Source organism: Oryzias latipes, chromosome 9 (genome assembly GCF_053564925.1).
Source record: "Oryzias latipes strain Hd-rR chromosome 9, Olatipes_Hd-rR_3.1".
Taxonomy (NCBI): domain Eukaryota; kingdom Metazoa; phylum Chordata; class Actinopteri; order Beloniformes; family Adrianichthyidae; genus Oryzias; species Oryzias latipes.
The window spans coordinates 33,884,597-33,907,630 of record NC_136245.1 but is presented as its reverse complement, the minus strand read 5'-3'; the positions used below and the strand labels follow the sequence as shown (position 1 = coordinate 33,907,630).

The 23,034-nt window shown below is 44.1% G+C and overlaps 2 protein-coding genes across 3 annotated transcripts; both read right to left on the bottom strand.

Moving 5' to 3' along the window:
• On the bottom strand, nucleotides 1–8,178 carry emb (embigin). The gene is made up of 9 exons (XM_004072042.5): nucleotides 7,937–8,178; nucleotides 6,515–6,592; nucleotides 6,251–6,434; nucleotides 4,897–4,979; nucleotides 4,683–4,819; nucleotides 1,396–1,551; nucleotides 1,189–1,306; nucleotides 661–694; nucleotides 1–584 (listed from the first exon to the last, which is right to left on the bottom strand). The coding sequence occupies exons 1-9, from the start codon at nucleotides 8,148–8,150 to the stop codon at nucleotides 524–526; spliced, it is 1,065 nt and encodes a 354-aa protein (XP_004072090.2). The 5' UTR covers nucleotides 8,151–8,178; the 3' UTR covers nucleotides 1–523.
• A 2,662-nt stretch (nucleotides 8,179–10,840) lies between these two features.
• malt1 (MALT paracaspase 1) lies at nucleotides 10,841–21,634 on the bottom strand. Of its 2 annotated transcripts, XM_011478748.4 has the most exons (16): nucleotides 21,319–21,634; nucleotides 20,988–21,154; nucleotides 19,945–20,066; nucleotides 19,701–19,848; nucleotides 18,785–18,963; nucleotides 18,613–18,709; nucleotides 18,473–18,520; nucleotides 17,772–17,816; nucleotides 16,649–16,852; nucleotides 16,302–16,479; nucleotides 14,680–14,751; nucleotides 14,470–14,597; nucleotides 13,563–13,712; nucleotides 12,835–12,992; nucleotides 12,633–12,758; nucleotides 10,841–11,437 (listed from the first exon to the last, which is right to left on the bottom strand). In XM_011478748.4, the coding sequence occupies exons 1-16, from the start codon at nucleotides 21,465–21,467 to the stop codon at nucleotides 10,973–10,975; spliced, it is 2,436 nt and encodes an 811-aa protein (XP_011477050.2). In that variant the 5' UTR covers nucleotides 21,468–21,634; the 3' UTR covers nucleotides 10,841–10,972. The 2 variants fall into 2 exon arrangements, with proteins under 2 accessions (XP_011477050.2, XP_023813953.1); XM_023958185.2 differs by lacking the exon at nucleotides 18,473–18,520.
• Between the last annotated feature and the right edge of the window lie 1,400 nt (nucleotides 21,635–23,034).

Below are 23,034 nucleotides of genomic sequence, written 5' to 3'. Positions count from 1 at the left end.
TTCAGGTCAAATCACGTTTTATTGGATTTCTGGGTAAACTGAACTCCTGTTTATTGCTGCACTCATGAAATACATGTTATTTTTTGTTAAGTTAAGCATCTGTTCTAGATGAGGATTCAGTGAAACTGTGAAATATTTGCATATTACAGGATGGATATGTGTGGATCTGATGTTGAGGGGAACACAGTGTGTTGAAAAGCAGGACGAGTTCAAAAGTGTCAGAGGATTTTGGATTTTAAGGCACTGCAAGCAAACCATTAAAGGCATCCAGAAGCTGGAAGATGCTTTGAATTTTGCACGGTTCCTAAAGTGGAGGTGTGCACGCTCAGGTGCCCAAACACAGGAAGTAAGAAGTGGTTTCCTCTCAGGATGTGCGTGACTAACATATGAAGAGTGAAGCTGATGAGTAAAGAGTGTCTGCTGCTGCTATGCTTTGGTGTGAAGACAGTCATTCCTACAGTTTTTGCTTTGAGCCTCTTCAGGTCAGACACGGAATCTGCTGCAATCTGTTTGAAATCAGCTTTTAAACTTTGCGATGCCTCATTGAAGAACCCTCTTCTGCTCCCTTTTCTTCTTCCTGCAGCCTGAAATTGACATTAAAATGAAACAGATTCCAACTCGGCATTTAAATGTGGAAATTCTTCCAGAAAAAAAACTCACTTAATGTTGTTTTGGTCGACATTCTCTTCATTTCCTAAAAAAAGAATTAAGCTCTCAATGAAATTGTACTAAAAGATTCTAAAAAAAAAGATGCACAACAAGGTCGCATATTCAGCAAATGTCTGAAAAACGGAGGTCTACACAAGCTGTGAGGCACAGAGGTGGAAGTGTTATGATGTGGACTCATCACAGGCTTCTCTTTGCATCACAGTAATTGAAAATGAAAGTCTTGAAATGGATCGTCATGAAAATGGAAAGTACCATTATCGTGCGTGTGGTAAGTGAATGGTGAAGTGCACACGTGTCACGTGAACAGCACTGTTAAGCTTCTTGTGCAGTCCGTAAGATTTGAAGGGGGGGGTTGAAAAAATACACAAAAACTTTGTGCATGAAGATTTTCGCCCCGCGGGTTCCCGGAGTGGTGTATGAAGTCAAGTTTGACCATTTTTAACCCGCAGACAGCTCTTATCCCCCCCCCCCATAGGGGCATTACTAAGGGTCACAGACCGTGCAGATCTGTTCAGGTACCTTCTGTCACTTTTTTCTTGGACTGCTGTTTTTCGCAGAGAAAAATGACGACGACCAAAAGCACCACCGCGATCAGGATGGCTATGAAGGGCTTCAGAGGCTCCCAGAAGGTGATCACCTACAGAACCAAGGAGAAAACAAAAACACTCCCAGCTCATTTCAAAAGAAAAAAAAGTATTTTCTTCCATTCTGTATTTCCAGACTGACCTTCAGCTTTATGGGGTTCATTGTGGAACCGACGGCGTACACGGCGGCGCAGTAGTAAAAGCCGGCATCGGCGAAGGTCAGGTTGATCAACTTGAGTCTGCTGGTCAGGTTTTGGCTGCGGATCTCGAAGCGATCCGGCTGAGCAGAGATTCGCTCCTATGGACAGATACCAGCCCAGAGGGGGAAAAGCAGCCCAACGTTAAGGTTTGGATTTGGACCTAGAACGTGTTCTGAAATTTGAAAGGTTGGAAAAATGCAAAACTCCAGGCTGCTCCAGAACCCCATGACCCTCTTAACATCCAGGACTTAGTCAGGCGAATGCAAAACTACAAGATGACTCGATGGTCTCCTCCAGTCTGACGTTCCTTTTCCAATGATTACCACAAAGGAAGACATAAAAATGGAAAGAACCAGACTAGAACCAGACTAGAACCAGACTACAATAAGACTGAAACTTGACTAAAACCAGACTAGAACCCGACTAGAACCCGACTACAACCAGACTAGAACCAGACTACAACCAGACTAGAACCCGACTACAATAAGACTGCAACCAGACTAGAACCAGACAAGAACCAGACTAGAACCCGACTACAATAAGACTAAAACTTGAATAAAACCAGACTAAAGCCCGACTAGAACAAGACTAGAACCAGACAAGAACCAGACTAGAACCAGACTAGAACCAGACAAGAACCAGACTACAACCAGACAAGAAACAGACTAAAACCAGACTAGAACCAGTCTAGAACCTGGCTAGAACCTGACTAAAACCAGACTAACACCAGTTTAGAAACAAATCAGAACCAGACTAAAACCAGACTAGAACCAGACTAGAACAAGACTACAACCAGACTACAACCAGACAAGAACCAAACCAGAACCAGACTAACCCGACTACAACCAGACTACAACCAGACTACAACCACACTAGAACCAGACTACAACCAGACTGCAACCAGACTAGAACCAGACAAGAACCAGACTAGAACCAGACTACAATAAGACTAAAACTTGACTAAAACCAGACTAAAGCCCGACTAGAACAAGACTAGAACCAGACAAGAACCAGACTAGAACCAGACTAGAAACAGTCTAGAACCTGGCTAGAACCTGACTAGAACCAGTTTAAAACCAGACCAGAACCAGACTAAAACAAGACTACAACCAGACTACAACCAGACTAGAACCAGACAAGAACCAGACTAGAACCAGACTAGAACCAGACTAGAACCAGACTACAACAAGTCTAAAACTTGACAAAACCAGACTAGAACCAGACTACAACCAGACTACAACCAGACTACAACCATACTACAACCTGACAAGAACCAGTCTAGAACCTGGCTAGAACCTGACTAGAACCAGAGTACAACCAGACTAGAACCAGACTAGAACCAAACTAGAACCAGACTAAAACCAGACTACAACCAGACTACAACCAGGCAAGAACCAGACTGGAACCAGACTAAAACCCGACTCGAACCAGACAAGAACCAGACAAAATCATGCCAGAGGAAACCAAACCAATGGCAGAAGCAGAAAAAAAGCATCCGGGCACCGATGCCAGCACGTCACGTTGGTAATGTGTTGCATATCTGCAAAATAGCTGCTTTTCCCCGCTTTAGAATCTGCTGGAATTCCGTTTATTGGAGCTAAATAAAGCTGCGGTGTGGGGACTTTAAGCAAGGCATGAATGTGAGGAGGGCAGAAAAAAATGCCTCCCACTGAACACTGAACATAAGCTAGGAGAATCAGAACCAGAATCAGAACAAGAACAAAGAAACAACAATGACACTGACGGAGGTTCTTGAAGCTGGACTTTCATGAAAACCAAGAAAAGGAGAACCTCCAGAAGTGAGCCCAGAAGAGAATGACAGAGGAACGCCGTTCTCCTCCCTCACCGGTTATAACGCAGAACAAGACCACTCTGTTCAGGTTGATTGTGAGAACCTTCTGCGTTGGGACTTCCTAAGAAATCGGTCTATAAAACATTAACGAGAGCCCCACTTCTGAGCCACATCAACACCTTCTTCGAGTCAATGGGCCTTATCCAACCTCACCACACGGTTACAGTCCCAATCTGATCGTCTTCTGATCTGCCTTCAAAGCCTTCTCAGTGGTCAAAATCCAGAAACCTGTCTCGTTTTAGGATCCCTGCGCACGGATTAATCAATTGTGCTCGTACCGTTGCACAATCAGGCACACATCGCTCGGAGACTTCCTGTGGGAGTTTGGAGTCATACGTGACCGGTGTGAGTACCACTGTTCAGTAACTGTAACTGTTTGGCCTGCAGTTAAGTTTTCAGGGGCCTCAGAGCAGCCGGACGTGTTTGTGGTGTGCACTAGGGCAGAGGCTTCGGACCGCACTCTGTCTGGACAACCATGTCTCCCGGGAGATTTGTATCTCTAAGCAAAGGAGCGTCTTTGGGACGGGCAGCTATTGAATGAATGGTCCTGAGAAACCGTGCAAACAATCATGACAATTTGAGTCTCCAGTCGGGTCCAGACAAAATAAAGGCTGATGGTTTTCCAGTTTAAGTTCATCCACGGCTAAATGTCGTTAGCAGTCTTCAAATCTGGCCCTCTTTGCAAAAGGTTTGGACGACTTCGTTCTAGATCAGCCTTTAAAATCCAGCAGCAGAGAATCCTGACAGAACATAAGCGGATTCACAGAAAATAATCTTTGTGCTATCTTGTGGGGTCCAGATGATACAAGATAGCACTCCCAACGTTAACGTGCCTCCAAGGTACGTTAACGTTGGGAGTGGGATCACCTGGACCCTACAAGACAGGTATTGGCTTGTTCAGCCAATACCTGTCAAGACAGGTTCAGCTGATACTCGTCTTGTGGGGTCCAGATGACCCACTCCCCACGGTTAACATGTCTCCAAGGTACGTTAACGTTGGGAGTGGGTCATCTGGACCCCACAAGACAAGTATCAGCTGAACCTGTCTTGACAGGTGTCGGCTGAACAAGCCAATACCTGTCTTATGGGGTCCAGATGACCCCATTCCCACTGTGGGGTCCAACTAAGTCCAGATGACCTAACTCCCAATGTGGGGTCCAGATGACCCCAAGAGACAGTGAGCTGAACCTTTTTTCCCTCAATGATTTGTGATCTTCACCGGTGTTAATGGATTACATGAAATCCTCTCCACCTTTATCCTTTATCTTTGTCATGGTAGGTATAACACGTCAATGTAAGGGTGGGGTCATCTGGACCCCACAAGATAGCACAAGGGCTAAAGCAACATTCAGGCAAAGATGGAAGGCCTTCACTCACCTTGTGGGTTTCATTCCCCTTAAACCAGAGCCAGGTGAGGGATTCGTTCTCGCTACCTTCCATCTTGCATGGCAGCACCACGAAATCGTGCACGTAGCTGACCACGGGCTTATCTCGTTTCTCGCGGAAGCGTGGAGCTGACGGCAAACGCAGAGGGTCACTGAGCTGCTGCCGTTCCCGGGAACAGACTTAGAGGGTCAAAGATGAGACTTACTGGCCAAAACAAAGTCTGCTCGGACTTTATTCTCAAACACACACGAGTATGTTCCCACCTTTTCCTCACTGGTGATATTGAACCTGTGAAGACAGAACCGGTTCACTAGTTCTGCCCCAAATGCCAAAGTCAATCCCACTGAAGTGACTCGAAAAGGCAGAAAAAACTCATCTAGACAGTACATGAAAATGTTGTTTCATTTTTTCAAAGATCGCATTGATCTTGATCAGTAATCTCCACTTAATTTGATAAGATTAACAGGATTATAAAACTCCCTTTCAAGCAAGAAATCCTACTCTACTATAAACTTTAGATCCTATTAATATATCTAATGAATCTAATGTGACATGAGGGTCTAAATGAATTATTATGATTATGAGTATTAACACTGTCAAGACGATAACATCATCTTCATTTCTTAATCAGTGTTTGACTTGAGATCTGACATTGTTTTGCAATTTTCATTGTACTGCTCAATTATTTTTATTGCTTGAAAAAAACAACATTTAAATCAAATCAAATCAAGAGCCCTAAAATCTGAATTTAACTCCTTTGACGTGGGAATTTATTTCCAGCAATGAAAAAAAAAAATTATTTTATTATTTTTGCTTTCATGTGGTTTGGTGCATATTTGCGACAACAGGCATTAAATGGTTAAAAGTGTAACTTTAGGAATGGTTTAAAATTGTTGTCGACAACTGTTTAATACCAGAGGAAGATGATTACGATTTTGAAAATAGCTGACCATTTTAGAGAAAAAAGTCAGAAACCAAATTAATCAGAATCTTAAAAAGACTAAATTCTAATTTGACAAAATATTCCCCTAAAATCTTATTATCAGTTTGTTTGGCTAAAACAAATAATGAATCATATCTTTTCGGATTTTAGTATTTAAATTTCAAAATTGTTTTTTTTGTGTGTGCATAGAATACTTAATTTCAGAAGCATAGATTTGCCAGAAAGAAAGTCATAAATTTAGCGCATAACTTTGAAAGTCGTAAAGGTACGACTTTATTCCGGTAGTTTAACAGTTCTGACATTTTTCTTGTAAATTTATGACTTTAAAGTCAAATTTAAAAAAAAAGTTTTTGTAAATAAACTGGCCCTGATTTTCCATCGTTCAATTAAATGAAGTTTGTTGCATTTTACTGCCCCAGAATACTCGTAGTTTATTTATTAGGTATTATTTTTATTTTCTATGTGTTTATTTTTTTTATTTAAAAAAGAAATGTAATTGGGGGGGGGGGGGTAAATTGAATTTATTATCTCTTATTATTTTATTTATGTATTTATATATTCTTTATTCGTTTAATGCTAAAGTTGAGGTGAGGTTCCTGCACACGAAAGCACTCACAGTCGTTGGATGCCGTACTGTTCCTTTTCGAGCGCCACCGTCAGACGGCTGTCGGGAATTTCCTGTCCGTCTCGGCTCCAGAAAGCGGTCATGTTTGGAAGTTTGTTTTGATCGGCAGTCAGGGAACACTCCAGGAATAATCTGACCAGCTGCCGCAGCTCAATGTTTTCAGTGACATTCTCACCTGTGTGACACAAAAAGGGCCTCAAAGGTGATCCTGACGTCTCAGAGTTCAGAGTGTGAACTGAAGAAAAGCAAACTTACTTTTAAGGACAACTTCCCTCTTTAGGTCTGCCAGAGGAGGGACTGATGCCGGAGGCGTCTGGGTTGGATCCAGTGTCTCTGTTTGCAAAAGCAATAGTTGAACCACCAAATGGTGCCAAAGGGAACGTGAGAGTTTGTTGTGAACGCAGCATTACTGTTACCAGTAATCCGATTACTAGTCTGAGTTCAGATGTTGGGGGAATCAAATGAGCAGAAAAACAAAGAAAAGGAGCAAACTTTGAATTTTAGTTTGAGCCGTGAATTAAAGGAATTTTCAAAATGAACTGAATTTTTTTTTTATAAGTACTGATTAGTGTTTAGAAAAACTAGGAATCAATCATGTCCTTACCAAAAGTGAAGAATAAAGTTATGTCAAAGAAGAAACATAGAATGAGTTTGACATGTTTTTACCAAACATCATTTTTTATATTTGTCATGATTTAACCTCTGGAATAGTGACAAACGGTAAAAACTCCAGCATCACCATCAAAAGACGGGTCCTCTCATTAATTACGATGCTGAAGTTGGTTTTCTGTTCACAGCTTTATCACATTTTACGCGCTGACACCACCTAAGACCAGGTCAGTGCGTAAAATGTGATAAAGCTGTGAACAGAAAGCTGTCACAAATAAGATAAAGGTTTCACAACTCAGAGAATGTGTTCAATGTATTCTTTACTATCTAAATCATAATATGATTCAGGTTTGTGCAGTCCAGGTCCTGTGGTTTTTGAACAGGACCCGGTTCTGGGTGCAGTGGAATGTTCCTTCAGTGGAGGGGTGGCGAACACGCGGCTCTCGACCAATAGGCACGCGGCTCTTTGCATCTCATCATATTTTCTATATACTCTGTGCCTCATTTCATAGTTTTTCCCTCTTAAACCACACTCACATCCATCAGAGGGTATTAGGAATAAATAATAAAAGTAATTTGGCAGTGTGTGTGTTCTGATGCTGCTCCCGACACATAAGTCACCCCAATCATTTGTGCGGGTTACGGCCAATACCGGAAAAAATAACTAAACATTTGATGTGCGTGCAGACTGTTACCCTCATGGTCAAAATGGCTCAAGTCTTTTCTTTTTCTGTTTTCTTTCACACTGCAAACTGGAAATGGCGCACTTGTGTCAGGAAGTTTAACCTTCAAAGAGCAGATGTAATTTCAGTTCAAGTCAAGTGTTTTAGACTAAAAGACCAAACAGGAAAAAAGTCCTTCAGGTCTCAGTTCAGGTTCTGAGGGTCCTAAACCTGTGGTTCTGAGTGGATTCATGTCTTTCTGGGCCTTTAAACGCAGACATTTACAGACAAGCATTAAAAATACATGAATAAACTTTAACCCTTACAATTCCCCTAAAGAAGAAGCGGGAGAAACGGAGCCAAACCCGCGTAAACCGTTCAGAATTCAGATGAAATTGGCTTTTACTTGTGTCGGTGCGTCCGCAGGAGGTCATGAGGAGGAGCGTCGGGAGCAGGAGCAGCTTCCAGGAGGCCGGCATGGTCTTCATCCTGCGTCCTCTGGAGCGCCGCGCGCTCCTCTCTGCAGCTGCCGCGCACGAGCGCGCCCCCGCCCTCCCCCCGTCCGGTTTGACGGTGACGTCATGGGACATCTCTGTGTTTGTGATCCCGTCAGGACGCATCCCCGTCCTGTGGTTCTGGAACTGTCAGAGTCTGCGCGTGCGCGAAAGGACCGTTCTGATGTTCTGCAGAGGTTATCTAAGGTCACCTCTGCAGGGCATGTTTGAGAAGATGTTTGGGTCCAATTTGACCCGCCTGCCTCTAAAAGAAACGAGGCAGACAGACAAAAAGAAGGAGTTTATTGCACAGAAGCAATAATCTGGAAAAGAGAGAAGCAAATTACAGAAAAGTAAAAATTTCTGGTACCAAATTCAGAATTTTCTGTTCTTATTTTATGGAACGTTCACATCGAGCTAACGCGCGTTCACGTGGCCATTTCCGATTAAAAGTCAAAGTAAACGCATGTTAATGCACGATTCAAGTAGACGCAAGTTTCAAGTCGGATTTTAGACTCTATGTGCAAAACCTGCAGCCGTTTGCGCATTTAAAATTAAATTGGGTGAAACTTTAACCAATCAAGGACTCGGACTTGGCGGTTATGTAGGTTAATGGCGGACAAAGTGTGCATTATCAGAAATTAACGCACTTCGCGGAACAAACCATCCTACGCGAAGCAGAGTATGGTTCCGTCCAGGAAGTGCGTTTCTTTATAATAATGCGCACTTCGAAGCCCATTAACCCGCTTATACTATGGTCACTTACAAAAGACATAAACAGTCCGTTTTTAGTACTTTTTTCCTTTTATTTGTTCGGTTTAGATCGCTTTTTTCTCACAAAACCTGACTATTGGTCACGTGGTGCGGTACGGTCGAGGTCGGTGGAAGCAAACGTTTGTTTTAAAGAAGTGAGCAGTAGAACACGGAATAGAAGCCCCTCCCTGCTGGTCTAATGTGAACATTTGTACTTGTTTGTACGTAACTCCGTATAATATCTTCTGAATTCGCCGAATCCCTTTCAGAGTCACAACGTTGTTAGAGCCTATTCCATTCTGAAAATAAAAGAAAAAAACAAATTTCAATACTAGATTAGAAAAAACAGAGGGAAAATGGTCTAAATTATAGGGAGAGAAAAAACTCTCAATAAAAAGCCTGAAAGACTTACATTTGTGATCAAAAAGAGATAAAAAAAAATGTAGAACTCAAAGTCTAAATTCTAAAATAAATTTAAAAATAATAAATAAATACATAAAACCCCTTTTTAGGAAAAATGTCACAATCGTCTTGGTCAAATACTCAAAAATGTTTCCTTCCATCAAGATTCTTATTTGGAGTGATCGTTTTTTAGTTTGTCCACAAACGATTTTACTTTATTTTCTTCTGACTGAACAGGAAAGGAAGAGCAAAAGAGGTGTAGAAATGTTGACTGACGTCATGGAAACGTTGATTGATGCTCAGAACATGTTGACACACCGGTGGTGCTTTTGCGTGTGTCGACACCAAAATGAAAGTCTTCATTTCTAGTTTTTTTGTTTTGTTTTTAGGGTGACATGAGTTTACATTTGCTCTAATGAAAATTATATAACATAAGATGCTGTTTTCTATGGAAAGGGATCAGGGCCACGGAGAAAGAAAAAAAAAGGGCATCGAAAATTCTGACTTTAATCTCAGAAATCTGAGAAAAAATTCTGAGAATAAAGTAAGAATTTTCTATGCTCTTTTTTTTTTTCTTTCTCTGTGGCCCTAATCCTCTTCCGTAGTTTCCCAAATTTTTCTGTCTAATATAATATCTTCCAGACACGATGTTTATGGTCTCCCTGTCACTGGAAAATTCAAAGTTTTATAGTATTTCATAGTATTACATAGTATTTTAGCGCCGCTGTGTCTTGGTGTGGTGGTGCTGCACAGACTGGTTGTGTCATCGCTATCCCATTGGTCGGTAGAGAAACGTTGGATGTTTCCCCTTTGAACGCAGAATTTCACCACATTTCTGACCTTCTTTAAGATCAACCCGACAAACAATGGCAGAAATGGAATAAAACGATGTTTCGTAATCCAGGCTCCGGCTCTCTGTAGCAGAAAACAGAAGTAGTGAACTGAACACCAGCTCTGCAGGAAGTGCGGCTGTGCAGGCGGGAGGCCTCATGTCGGTAACGTAACACCCTGGGAACACGGTGCTGCTCACCTCAGGGTGCTGCTCACCTCAGGGTGCTGCTCTCTCACACTGGACAGAAAAACAGTTATAAAACCACAACGGCTGATAAAAAGAACCAAACTCACTCATCAAACATGAATCTGATTGACTCCAAAGTGAAGACGACACCTGATTGGTTGTTTTTGTGCACATTTACATCCTTTTATAAATGCAAAATAATTCATGCTTAACATTCAAAATCTATAAAAGAGGGTTAGTTCTACATCTATTTATTTTACTTTTTAAATGCTAAGATTAAAGTAAGTATATTTTTAAACATTTTACATTTCTTTGCCAGAACTTTTTTAAGTTTGCTCTTCTACTCTGTCGTCGTCTTTCAGCTGTAAAAAGCAGAGAAGAAAATTTGAAGGATTTCATTGAACAACCGTAACTATTTTTATTTCAAATAAACCAAACTTCCTCTGCTCCAGAATAAAAGCAGCCGCCTGGTCCAGTAGATGAGATTTATCAGGTTTCTTTGGAGGGTGACTTTTTTCACTACTAATGATTTATTAACATCTCAAAACTGTGTTTTAGGCCGACAGAAGGCAAATTCAAGAAACTTTTTCTGATTGTTTTCTGTAAAGGAAACAATAGCAAACAAAAGAAAAAGCAGCAGCTATTGACTGATAAGTTATATTCTTTTAATTTAAATCAAAATAAATGTATAAAATGTGACTTTTAGGTACAGAGAGTAATTACAGCAGCAGAATAATGCCTCTAATCCAGAGGAAGCGTCATCGTTTCCTCCGTTTCACTGCGGCTGCAGCTGCAGGCTGTTGATGAACACGGTCTGCACCTCGTTGATGTCGTCGCTGGCTTCGATGGGGATGCTGAACCTGCCGGGCGAGCTGGAAATCCCACACGGGCTGGTGCTGTCACCGAAGGGCGTCCCGCAGCCCCCCACCGCCCCCAGCGGGAGGTCCGCCACGTCCAGGAAGTGGTGCTGCGACAGCAGCCGGCTGTAGTCCGGCGCCTGGCCGGAGCCGTGGTAGAGGTGGGCGTGGTGTTCGGGCCCGGGGCTGTGGCAGGGGCTGTGGCAGGGGCTGTGGGGCATCAGGCACGTCTGCAGGCAGCTGTTCCGGCGCACGGGCCGGTGGAGGTCGAGCCGCGCGATCAGAGGCTTCCTGATGTTGACGCTCTTGGTCCAGTGGATGGGGGGCTCTTCCCCCATGGATTCAAAGGTGCCCTGGAGGCACACGGTGAAGACCAGCTCCTCCTGTTGGGACACGGAGGACGAAGGTCACACTTTAGGGTTAAGCTGGAGTCACACGCCCCCGTGACCCGTACGAGGGGTGGAGGGTCGCAGAGAGGAGCTCCCGCATCCTAAGGGGGGGCGCAGGCGTGTGGTTCAGTCATAAAAATGGAACGTACCATTGTCAAAAATGGTACGGTCAAATCTCTTTTTATTCATGGAAGTGAAAATGGATCATGGAGGAGGAATTGATAACTGCGGTTTGTGTCTGGCTGGAATTCTACGACGTCAAGGGTTTCATGCATCGGAATAGAGCTGTGAAAGAGAACGGCTGGAGCCACATTCAGCAGATTTGCACCGCTCCACCGTAGGTGCTGGACATGCGCTAATAACAGCACATGAAGAAGAGGAAGCCCCTCCCTGCTTGCCCAGTGTAAACACTGTTGGCTAAAGGTGCGTTGAAATGCCCGGTGTGAGGTTTGGACGAGAAGACAAACCGGCTGAAAACAGTCCAGGGCTTTGGTTTTGGCCCGGCTGGGGTGTCCTGAGCTGCTTGCTTTGGTTTGGGTCTTGTTGGAAGACTCAGGACCCAAACCAAGCGTTGTGAGCTGAGGCGGAGCACGTCAGCGGTGGCCTCTTTGGAGCAGTGGTCTGACCCTGACGGCGTTCAGAGGTTGGCTTTAGTCCTGCGCAGAACAACCGGAGTCCCTGCAGTCACTCCCAGCTGCTTGGAGAAGCTCTTCCCGCCTTGGCATTTCTCATTTTCACTTCAACAAACTGCACCGTTGTTTTCTCTAAACAACTGATTACAGGTTGGAAGTCAACTGTCCTCCTGATTAGGACATCATTTCAATCTTTTCTACCCGATTTCCAGAAATGTGTTCATTATTCTTTTTATTATCAAAGCAATGTGTGATTAAATCAGTGTGTTTGTATTTACTCTTTTCAGTGATCCTTTTTACTATTTTTTCTCCGCCTGCAGAACTAAAGCTGGCTTCCATCACCATAACTAAAGGTCTAAACGTCCCGTCTTCCGAATGTTGCCCTGCTATCATCGTCCCGGCAGCAGAAGCAGAGAAAAGCAGGTTGTTACTGTTCAGCCGCGGCTTCAGGGAGGAGCTGGCGCAGCGCTCCGTCTAGACGTTTAATAATAGATTCACATCCTTCTTCACAGAGAGAGAAGATGCTGAAAAGCGTGGGGGCGAGCGCCCATCCTTACCCTCAGCTTCTGCAGAGAGCTGAGGCGGGTGTAGAGGCAGTGCTGCGGCAGGCTGCTGGACAGCAGGTAGATCCCCGTCTCCTCTGGAGTCTCTCTGTTCATCTCTTTAGGATCCACATCCAGGTCCTGCAGAACCAAACCCGGGGTTTAGAGAACAAAGCAGAAACACCACCAAATAGATTCGACTTAAAAGGGAAACGACCGGCGAGAAGTCGGTGACGTGGGCCTGGCAGAAGGTCATGTCGGCGGGCTTCTTCACGATGTGCGTGTAGATGACCAGAACGTTGGAGAACTCAGCGGCGAAGCCCAACTTGATCTGGACGCCGCAGTCAAAGCTGAGACACATGCTTTCCGGAAGCTCTGGACACGGAGTCAAACATTTCAACTACTGATTTTTGGACAAAATCAAGACATTTCTTCGCAGAGCAACCCCCCCCCCCCTTCCCTTCTCTGTTGCTGAGAGCTTGTGGCCCCGCCCAGCGCATTTTCTATCTCACAAATACGACCTTCTTCCAGCAGCATTTTCTCTTCTGCTTCTGATTCACAGCAGTTTGAATAAAGAAATACTCAGAATTGCTTTTTTATGCCTACTTTTGTTTATTTATGTCCTCCATCGTCAGAAAAATGCCACAATGGCGTTTTAAAAACGTCGTTTTGATCAAGTTTCCTCACAAAACATATTCATGATTTCAAAGTAGATTCAGATCAGAGTACATTTTTTTAGGATTTCATTCAAGCCTTCAACAATGTTTGTTCATTGCAAGTGAGAGAAAATGTAAGAGGAAAACTTTCTTTAGGCAGGGGGTACGAATGGAAAACTATATCGTACAAGATGAGAGGGATGTCAGCGGGTTTAGCCCAGAAAACAGGGGAAACTCTGGTTTAGTATATTGACTGGGCAAAGTTTTTCCATCAATCAGAAAGACTTACCGTGAGCTTTGGCCCACTGGCGGCTGTGAACGTGAGCCAGATCGTGGCCGTCTCCAGACACGATGGGGTCGGTCAGCGCTCTCCTCTCAGACAGGCTGCTGCGGATCTCCAGAGCCTGTTTGCCCTTCGTGGCGTCAAACTGGCCCATGTCTGCAAGAGAAAAACAACAGTCTGCACGCTGGAATTAAACAACAAACCCCATCAACACGTGGGCCAGCGCCCCCTTCTGGAACCCTCCAGGAACACCTTAGCATTTTAAAAGAAACCCACAGTTTTTTCACCCAACAGTAGGCAGGTTAAGCTCTGGTGACCCCGAAAGGGATACGGGGGCTTTTAGAAAATTCAATTCAATTTTATTTATATAGCCCAATATTTACAACAACAGTCGACTCAACGGGCTTCATACTGGTAACTGGATAATAAACATGAATCATAAAGAACAGAAAGTGATAGAATGAAACTCAACTGGACATCCCTGCCCAAAGACCCTCCTTGGTGGTAAAAAACTCCTAAATGGGATCTAGTTGCAATGGGATCAGATCTTTCCTGGAAGTGTGTGTAGTGCAAGGGTCGGGTCGGGTCATAGGTCGGGTCGGGTCATAGATGGGTTAAGATGCAGGCAGGATCTGGAGCAGCCTACTAGCAACTCATTGTTGTTATTAAGTTTAATTCAAACATGTTAACAGTAAAGTAAATATTCTCTAATTACTAGCTAGTCTGACAAAAAGCTTGGTGGCTAAACGCTCTACCTCCAACTGTACTTTTACTAATTCTAGGAACCACAAGCAGTCCTGCATTTAGTGAGTGAAGTGTTCTTATTGATGGTAAGGGACTATGAGGTATTTGATATAGGACGGGGCCATACCATGTATGGAAAATGGATGCCTTACTAACTGGGATCTCTCACCCTCGGCCACTCGGTCCAGCACCACGGTGATCTTCTCATCGTCCAGCAGACGCTTCTTCAGAAACTTGACAAACACTCCATTGATGAAGCTGGTGGAGCTCAGCTCGAAGGCCTCCGCATCCTGACAGCTGAGCAGCCAAACAGCGAATCCAACGTTTGAGCAGCAGAAACCACACACACTTACGGTTTCAACCAAGGCACGGCGCTTACGTGGCGTATCCAAACACGATGTTGGCCGTCACTCTCAGGACGATGTTTGGCGTGCTGTCATCGTGGAAATTCCTGGAGAAGCGATGACACGGGACAAAAGTCTACAGACGGATTTAGCCAGGAATGTTTCATATCTAAAACTTTGGGTTAACAGCCTTAAACAGACGTGAAGAATCGGGGAACTGGTTTGGTTTGGTTCAGTCAGCATTTACGCCGCACTCTTCAGAGGACCAGACTGCCTTCGTCACATGCTCTCACAGGGGGACTGACCCGTATGTTGACCCGTGGAGGGTCGTAGAGAGGAGCGGCTACCTCTTAAGGGGAGCGCAGGTGAGTCTTTCAATTCCTTTAAGGCTCGTACGACCACCTCAAGGGCCGTCATGAAAATGGAACGTACCATTGCCGTGTTTGTAGTAAGTGTATCGTGAAGTATTGGTAAGGACGTTCCACGCATATGGCGTTCGGGTGATGCGGCCGTAGGCCGTCCTTACGCTTTTACGCTTCACTCTAGTGATTAGTGAGGCGTGAGTTCTGGCTCCTTAGTGATCGCGCACAAATGCTGCACTCACAGGGTGTGGATGCGATACTTAAGTGTCCGTAGGACGGCAGTGGGTTGTCCACGCAAACGACACTATGATTGCCTGGTTTCCTCATTTCCAAAGCCAAGTTCACACCGGCCCCAGAAACACGTGTTCAAGTGACCGCTTCCAATGAAAAATCCAAGTATATGCGTGTAAATGCACGTTTCGGACTTCCGAGTTCGAAACTCTTGCGTTCACGTGTCGCTATGCACAGTTTTAGGTCAGTTTTTTGGCTCTACGTGCATCAAATTGTACTTAAAGCCTTTTTTACTCTAAAGATTTGTTAACACTGGCCTCCGCAACGCGAAAAGTCTATGTAAATGCACGTATGTGCGAATGTTACAGTTTTTAAGCGTTCATGTGTTGCTACTCAAGTTACTACGATCGTTTGAGGTCTCTCCGGACGAAACATGCATTGAAAGTTAAACCAGGTCAAACTTTGACCAATCAGGGACTCTAGTGATGTATGGATTCACAAAAGTGCAAAACCTTTTAAAAAAGCTCTGGAGTAAGGCTGTGAAAGAAAACGCCTGGAGCAAGATCCACCAGAAAGTACCCAGTACAAGGTACATGTACCTAGAACTGGGTAGTAGGTAGATGTGCTAGTACCCAGTACCAGGTACATGTACCTTGTACATGTGCTACTACCCAGTTCTAGGTATAGGTAACTTGTACTGGGCACTAAGTACATGTGCTAGTACCCAGTACCAGGTACATGTGCTAGTACCCAGTACTATGCGACAGTCCAGTGTGATCACCGTAAGCTAATAGCGTGAACACAGGTTCTTGAACGCATAAACCTGGTTGCATAAATGAATAAAAAATGTGCATGAACATCTTTTTCTACGGGTTCACTGAGCGGTTGACCACCTTGACATATGTCGCGGGTCACCTGCATGCCCCGTACGGGTTTGCCCCCCACAGACAGCCCGTATCCACCCGTAAGGACAGCTGAGACTTTGAACTTTGTCTTTTCTTTGGCGGTAACGGTTGGTTTGAGCGTCTCATACAAACTTAAGTTGAAGTCCAGAAAGGACCCACCTCTTCCTGCACATGTCCAGCAGGAAGACATTCAGGCCCGTTTCCTTCTCCTGCATCAGTTTGAGGACGCTCTGCACACATAAACAGTTGGCCGAGTGGTAGGGGTTTGGGGCATCCACCGGCACCATGAAACTGTTCCCGTAGTTCTCGTAACCGTGACCGGCGTAGTACAGCAGACCTGAACAGGGATGGAGCGCCATGACACCAAGGTCCAACAAACTTTTTGTTTCCACAATCTCATTTACAGTTTTTCATTCTCTTAAACATTTTCCAGCCACATCAGTTAAAATAAGTGATAACGGTGAGGAAGAAATAAAAGAATGAAGATGAAATGTCTTTGAAAGTACCGTAGACGCCTTTGTGAAGCAGCAGCAGGAACTCGTCGACGGCGTTTCTCATCTCCGACTCCGTGAGGTCCAGCAGCGACACGACCTTAAAGTTCAGCTGCCGGAGGAGGTTGGTGAGCTCGTACACGTCCACCATGGGGGCTTTGAGCTGCGGGTGGTTCTGGTACGACAGGTTGCCGATCAGCAGCGCCACTTTGTCGGTTGCTGGGATTCAATATCAGACAGACGGTCGTTAGGGTGATGAAAATCTATTTTATATTCCCAAAAAACGGGCGGGAAACTGAAGCACGCTGTGGTTGGCGAGTCCAAAGGAGCTCCGCCCATCTTTTTAAACCCCTGTCTGAATGGAATTTTTTGTAGTTGAAGAAAAAGTAGAAACTTTGTCTAAAAATGGAATCCCTTCAATTAAAGTTATTGACAACATAGAGGTATGAAAAACAGATGTTTGTGTATTTCTCCCTTACGTACACATCAAAGTCAAATGCAAAAAACAATAATCCTCTAATAATCAATTTAAACCTTTTACTAATCGCTGCGTTTAAATCCCACTAAAGCCCGTTGACACGACTGTGTTGTGATAATAAATAAAACTGCATTGAACTGAACACGTGACCGTGGTATAGGCAGGATAATGCCTGGCGAGGTGACCATTCTTTTCTGATGATGGAAACCTCGTCAGGCATTTACATATACGGAAAAACAATGAAATGATTATACAATCAAATAAGATATGATGAGAGGAAGGATCACACTGAGGACAATCAGGCGGTCCGGTCCAGTTTAAAACAGGCCAGGCTATTCAGGTGAACCTTTCCATGGTGCTTTCTGTTATCGAAATGACCCTCAGCCAATCAAATCAAATCAAATCAAACTTTATTCGTCTAGCACTTTTACGACGCGAGCTACTCAAACAGGTTTTAACAGTAGCTCCGCCCTAACCGGTCCTCTTTATAATGGAAACGCTCAAAATACTGGACCGATCTGAACCGCTCTGTGGAAACGACCCATGTCCGACCAATGATGTCATCGCGGTCCTCAACCTGTAGCCTCTGGGGTCTGGATTCTGCAGGCTCACTTCCTGTCATGAGAAAATGTGACCAGGAAGAAGCTCAAAGAGACTCACCGTAAAGTTTCTCTGGAAGACTGTTCAGGAAATATTCACCGGACACTAAAACAAAACACAGAACCAGGGTCACAATCCAACCGGCCAAAGCAGCGAGTCCGATGAGACTCCAGACGTTCCAAGCATTCAACACTAAACGGGGGAGAATCAGAGGCCAACGGATCAGAATGTTCATGCAACTACAGATTACAGCAAAAACAGAAACATAAAGTTTGGTTTTTTGAATTTATTTCATGCAAAACCCATGAAAAGATAAAAAGGAGCCTCGCAAAAACCCATCAGCAGACGTCGAAGGGACGCCAAACATCTCAGGCGACGCCGTAAAGTAAATCCCTGCAGACCTTAACGTTCAAAAGACAAATGTTAGTGATCAAAGCATCAGAGTCTTTAAGCTGCACGACTTTGAAACCAGAATTGAACGAACGCTAAAATGAGAACGTGCAGCCCAAGACACGATCAAGTCTCCCGTTTAACGTTTCTTTCTTTGACGACCACACTTTACAGATTCATATTTTATATTTTCATGGGTTCTGTCGTCTCTTAGAAAAGACAAAAAACACAGAAATCCTGAGTGTTCATCAAAGCCCACAATATTAGTCCCTTCAGAATCTACAAACAACCCACAGAAAGGCTGGCTTGGGTTAATTTCCCATAATCCTCAGCAGTAGTGACATCAGCATGCAGGCAGCTCTCCACTCTACCTTCAGAGACCTCCTCTGGCTCTGAAACCTTCACCGAAATCCTCGGCGCTTTCAATCAAGAGCAGAAGCAAATGAGAACTGTGCAGACGTTCGGAAAACCTGCTGTCCTTGAAGGCATCAGGAAACGGCGCCCTACGTACCGATGGAGACGTCCACCTCGTTGGTCCACATCCTCTCTCTGCTGCTGCTGATCTCGCAGCGGTACCTGCCGGCGTGATCCGGCGCCACGTGAGGGATCTGGAACGACGCCGTCTGGTTAAACTACAGCCGAGGAATCTGATCGACTCGGAAGAGGAGACGGGAAAAGGTCACCGAGAGCTTTCGCTTGGTGGCGTTCGGGACCGGGACTCCGTTCCGGTGCCACTGGTATCGAGGGATGGGCCGCCCCACGGCGCCACACTCCAGCTGCAGGCTCTCCCCGGCGTGCAGCGTCTGCGACTGCGGCTGGACCACCAGCTTCAACCGTCCGTCCAGGGAGTGGTAGCTCTGCCCTGGAGGAGGCGGAGCAGAGGGGAAGTTCGGTTCTGAGCCAATTTTCCTCTCATAGAAAAAAAACTGTTTTACCAAAAGGTAAGAAATGCAAACCCCTAACTACTAAAAAACTATCTAGTGCCCTGAATTTTAAAAGCAATTCTGACACCACGCTCGCTAATTTGTTCTTTAAGGACGGAAAGGACATCATCGATTTTAGGACTTTCAAATCAAATTGATATCAGTGTTTTGCGATGATTATTTATGAGTCTGATAAAAATGTTGATGATTTATTAAAAAAAATACATTTAATGATACTTTTTGGGGAAAAAATTGTTTCGACGCAATGCATTGTGGTCTATTTTCACAGATCTGGTGAGCATCGATGCACACTGGTTTTTTGCAGAGACTTCTGGGAAATTTCTAGGGCTCTGGATTTTGGAATTGTAGATTTGGAAAATGAACAACGCCCTATAGAGTGAAGTAGGGAGGAATTCCGACACAACCATAAATAATCGTCACAAAACACTCATATCAGTTAGGTTTAAACCTTTTGAAATCGATGATGTCATATCTGCCATTTATAAAAAATAACACGTAGTGAGCGTGGTGTCCCAATAGCTTTTAAAATCCAGGGCACTACATGGTGTTTTTAGTATTTAGGGTGGGAATTCGGACACAACCACAGTGAATCACAAAGTGAGGGGGGCGGGGGGCTTTAAGGTGAATTCCTCAGAAATGAAACCCTAAGTCTGACCGTAAGACACCCCGACGTTCAGGACGTCCACCTGAGCCCACTGGCTGAATTCACAGGCGCCCTCGCCGTTCACCCTGCAGATGTAGAAGCCGGCGTCCTTCAGCTGGACGGAGCTGATCAGCAGGTCAGGAGAGCAGCTGCCAGGAACCTGAGGTGGAGACGCAAGAAATGTCTGCAGCCTGTCATCCACACACGGACGCAGGAAAACCGGGAGAAGTCCGGAACCGTGTGTGTGGTAGCAAACCTCCTCTCGGGACTTGAACCACTGGTACTGCACGTCAGATTTCCCCACGGCGAGGCAGCTGAGGCGAAGGTTGTGTCCAACCAGCAGAGCCACGGACTGAGGCTGCAGGAGGATCTGCAGGGCTGAGGGGGCGGAGAACGTGGCGGGTCAGAAGAACCGCAAAACTTTCTGCAGGCGTGTGCATCTGCAGGTGTGGGTTTCTGCAGTTGTGTGTATTGGTGTGTGTTTCTGCAAGTGTGTTTCTGCAGCTGTGTTTCTGCAGGTGTGTGTTTTTGCAGGTGTGTGTTTGTGCAGGTGTGTTTGTGCAGGTGTGTGTTTTTGCAGGTGTGTGTTTTTGCAGGTGTGTTTGTGCAGGGGTGTTTGTGCAGGTGTGTGTTTGTGCAGGTGTGTGTTTCTGCAGGTGTGTGTTTTTGCAGGTGTGTTTTTGCAGGTGTGTTTGTGCAGTTATATTTGTGCAGGTGTGTTTCTGCAGGTGTGTGTTTTTGCAGGTGGGTTTTTGCAGGTGTGTTTGTGCAGGTGTGTGTTTCTGCAGGTGTGTGTTTTTGCATGTGTCTTTGTGCAGGTGTGTTTTTGCATGCGTGTGTTTTTGCAGGTGTGTGTTTCTGCAGGTGTGTGTTTTTGCAAGTGTGTTTTTGCAGGTGTGTTTTTGCAGGCGTGTGTTTCTTCAGGTGTGTGTTTGTGCAGGTGTGTGTTTTTGCAGGTGTGTTTGTGCAGGTGTGTTTTTGCAAGTGTGTGTTTCTGCAGGTGTGTGTGTGCAGGTGTGTTTTTGCAGGTGTGTATAGGTGTGTGTTTCTGCAAGTGTGTTTCTGCAGGTGTGTGTTTCTGCAGGTGTGTGTTTTTACAGGTGTGTGTTTCTTTAGGTGTATGTTTTAGCAGGTGCGTGTTTTGCAGGTGTGTATTTCTCCAGGTGTGTGCAGGTGTGTTTTTGCAGGTGTGTATAGGTGTGTGTTTCTGCAGGTGTGTGTATGACTCATGTTTGACAGAATAATTCAACATCAGAAAGGTCTGAATTCCAGCTAAGCACGTGAGTGACAGCAGACAACCTTGTGGTTTCAGACACTGCAGGGCTTCCGTGTTCCCCAGAGTCTGCAGGTAGTCGCTCAGATGACCCACGGTGCAGCCTCGATCTCCCATCAGCCTCAGCAGCATGAGGCTGGGGCTCCCTCCCACCTCCAGGACCCTCAGGGAGCACATCTCCATGTGGTCGGAGCTGCAGGAGAAAGAACGCAAACGTGTAGAACCACAAAACATGGCGCTGTTCTCCTTTGTTAAAGGCTTTTCAGAACTTGGTAGGACTTTCCTGAACTTTTTCAGGACCCAAAGCCTCAAAGTTTGTCTGTTAACCCGAGAACGGAAGACGATGCGTGAACGTACCTGACTTCAAAGCGTCTGTCGTTGTTGACGATCTCCCCGAGCCGTCTCCATCCTCTGACGCTTGATTTGTCCAGAACTTCGCAAAGTTTCCTCAGAACAGTTTCTTTCAGAGAGGAGATCTTTGTAGATCTGTCCCAGGCGTCGGACATGGTGGTTCTTCCCCACCGGCCTTTTCTCCGCGCCGGCGACCGTGAACAACAACCACCGCCGGCCGCGAGAACGACAACTTCCTTGAAATTCAGACATACAGAGACACGCCCACTCCACCTTAGGTTTCCCCGGCTGCTCTTTGCCAAAGATCCTCTATGTGTAAAGATGCATTACTCTATGGATAAAAACCCAAAATAAACCCATGTCCTGATGCAAAAATGTTATAAATATCAGATGTTCAAATAAAAAACAACAAAGTAACTAAAATAAAAAAACACGAGACCCAAAATTAATAACTGTAAACTTATGTGTGTCACAAGATAACATGGATGGAGTGTGTCTTCATAATACATATACAATCTTTTGTCTTCAGTTAGATTGGGTAGTTTTGTTGTGACGTAGACAGTCTCCGCCTCCATTACGTCATTTTCATGCGTTCATTTGTTATAGCATCAGTCAAAGGTTTTAGCCGAAAGTCCGTCAACAACAGAACAGTTTTTGTTAGTTTATTTTTTTAAATTATTTAAACATAATCATTACAAAACTCTAACAGACACAACCACGCAAAAATGCAAGTCACAGCTCTTCACAAAAACAAAGATAAAAAACTATAACAAAACAAGAATGTACACATATATAAAAAATATAAAAAACTTTCAGCATAAATTAAAATACAAGGCAAACAACAATCTGGACCCTAGATTTGTAACCATTCTGTAGCAGATTTACAAATGTCATCAATGAATGGATTTGAGTTGGGAATACATTTCAATGATGATAAAAACAGTCTGACTTCATTTTTAAAACACAGGAAATTCAGACGATCTTTTCTCCACTTTTCTTATGAATATGATATTTTCCCAAAATCAGGAGGATGTTCACTAATTTTGTTGTCTCTTTTGGCAACTTACTGTCATAAAACAAAATATATTTTTCTGTGAATTGTATGTTTTAAATTTCTTGACTAAGCCAGTTATGGAAATCTTGCCAGAATCTTTATGATCACTGGACATGAAAAAAACAGCTGTTTGGTTGTTTCTGGGGCTCGTGACAGAAATCACACGGATCAACCTCAAAGCCAAATCCACTCCTCAACGTCTCTGCCGATGGGTAATAATTGTCTATGATTTTGAAACACGTTTCTTGAATTTTGGGGACCATTGGCCATTTTATGAATTTCCATAGTTTAGAACCTGATGTGACAGGTGTCTCAGTTATTTTATATTTCACTTTTTTATTAAAGTCATGGTACAATTTACCTTTAAAGGATTTGTTTAGGTATTTATTATCATTTATTATCATTTTTTTCACTTAGTTTTATTTCTCCTATTACTAAATTTGGTAGTTTAATTTGAACATAGGAAGACAATTTTGTATTTTTTATTACGTGTATTAAAGCAATTGGAATTGCTCTGCAGGTTTTCTAATATTCCTTGGTTTTGCATTCAATATCATATTTACTTTTGAAGTCTCTTAACTGAAGAATTTCTCCATTTAAATCAAGAATATCACTTACAGAAATGATCTTGTGGTCAAACCAATTCTGATGAAACATTGTCTTCCTGT

Excerpts from the sequence above, each read along its gene's own strand:
- malt1 (XM_011478748.4), bottom strand. The coding sequence starts at position 21,467 with ATGTCCGACGCCTGGGACAGATCTACAAAGATCTCCTCTCTGAAAGAA. Across the intron at positions 21,155-21,318 it reads GACAGACGCTTTGAAGTCAG|CTCCGACCACATGGAGATGT; the intron begins GTACGTTCACGC and ends TTTCTCCTGCAG. Across the intron at positions 16,853-17,771 it reads TCTTCCAGAGAAACTTTACG|CAACCGACAAAGTGGCGCTG; the intron begins GTGAGTCTCTTT and ends ATTGAATCCCAG.
- emb (XM_004072042.5), bottom strand. The coding sequence starts at position 8,150 with ATGCGTCCTGACGGGATCACAAACACAGAGATGTCCCATGACGTCACC. Across the intron at positions 1,552-4,682 it reads AGGGGAATGAAACCCACAAG|GAGCGAATCTCTGCTCAGCC; the intron begins GTGAGTGAAGGC and ends ATCTGTCCATAG. Across the intron at positions 695-1,188 it reads CAAGAAAAAAGTGACAGAAG|GAAATGAAGAGAATGTCGAC; the intron begins GTACCTGAACAG and ends TTCTTTTTTTAG.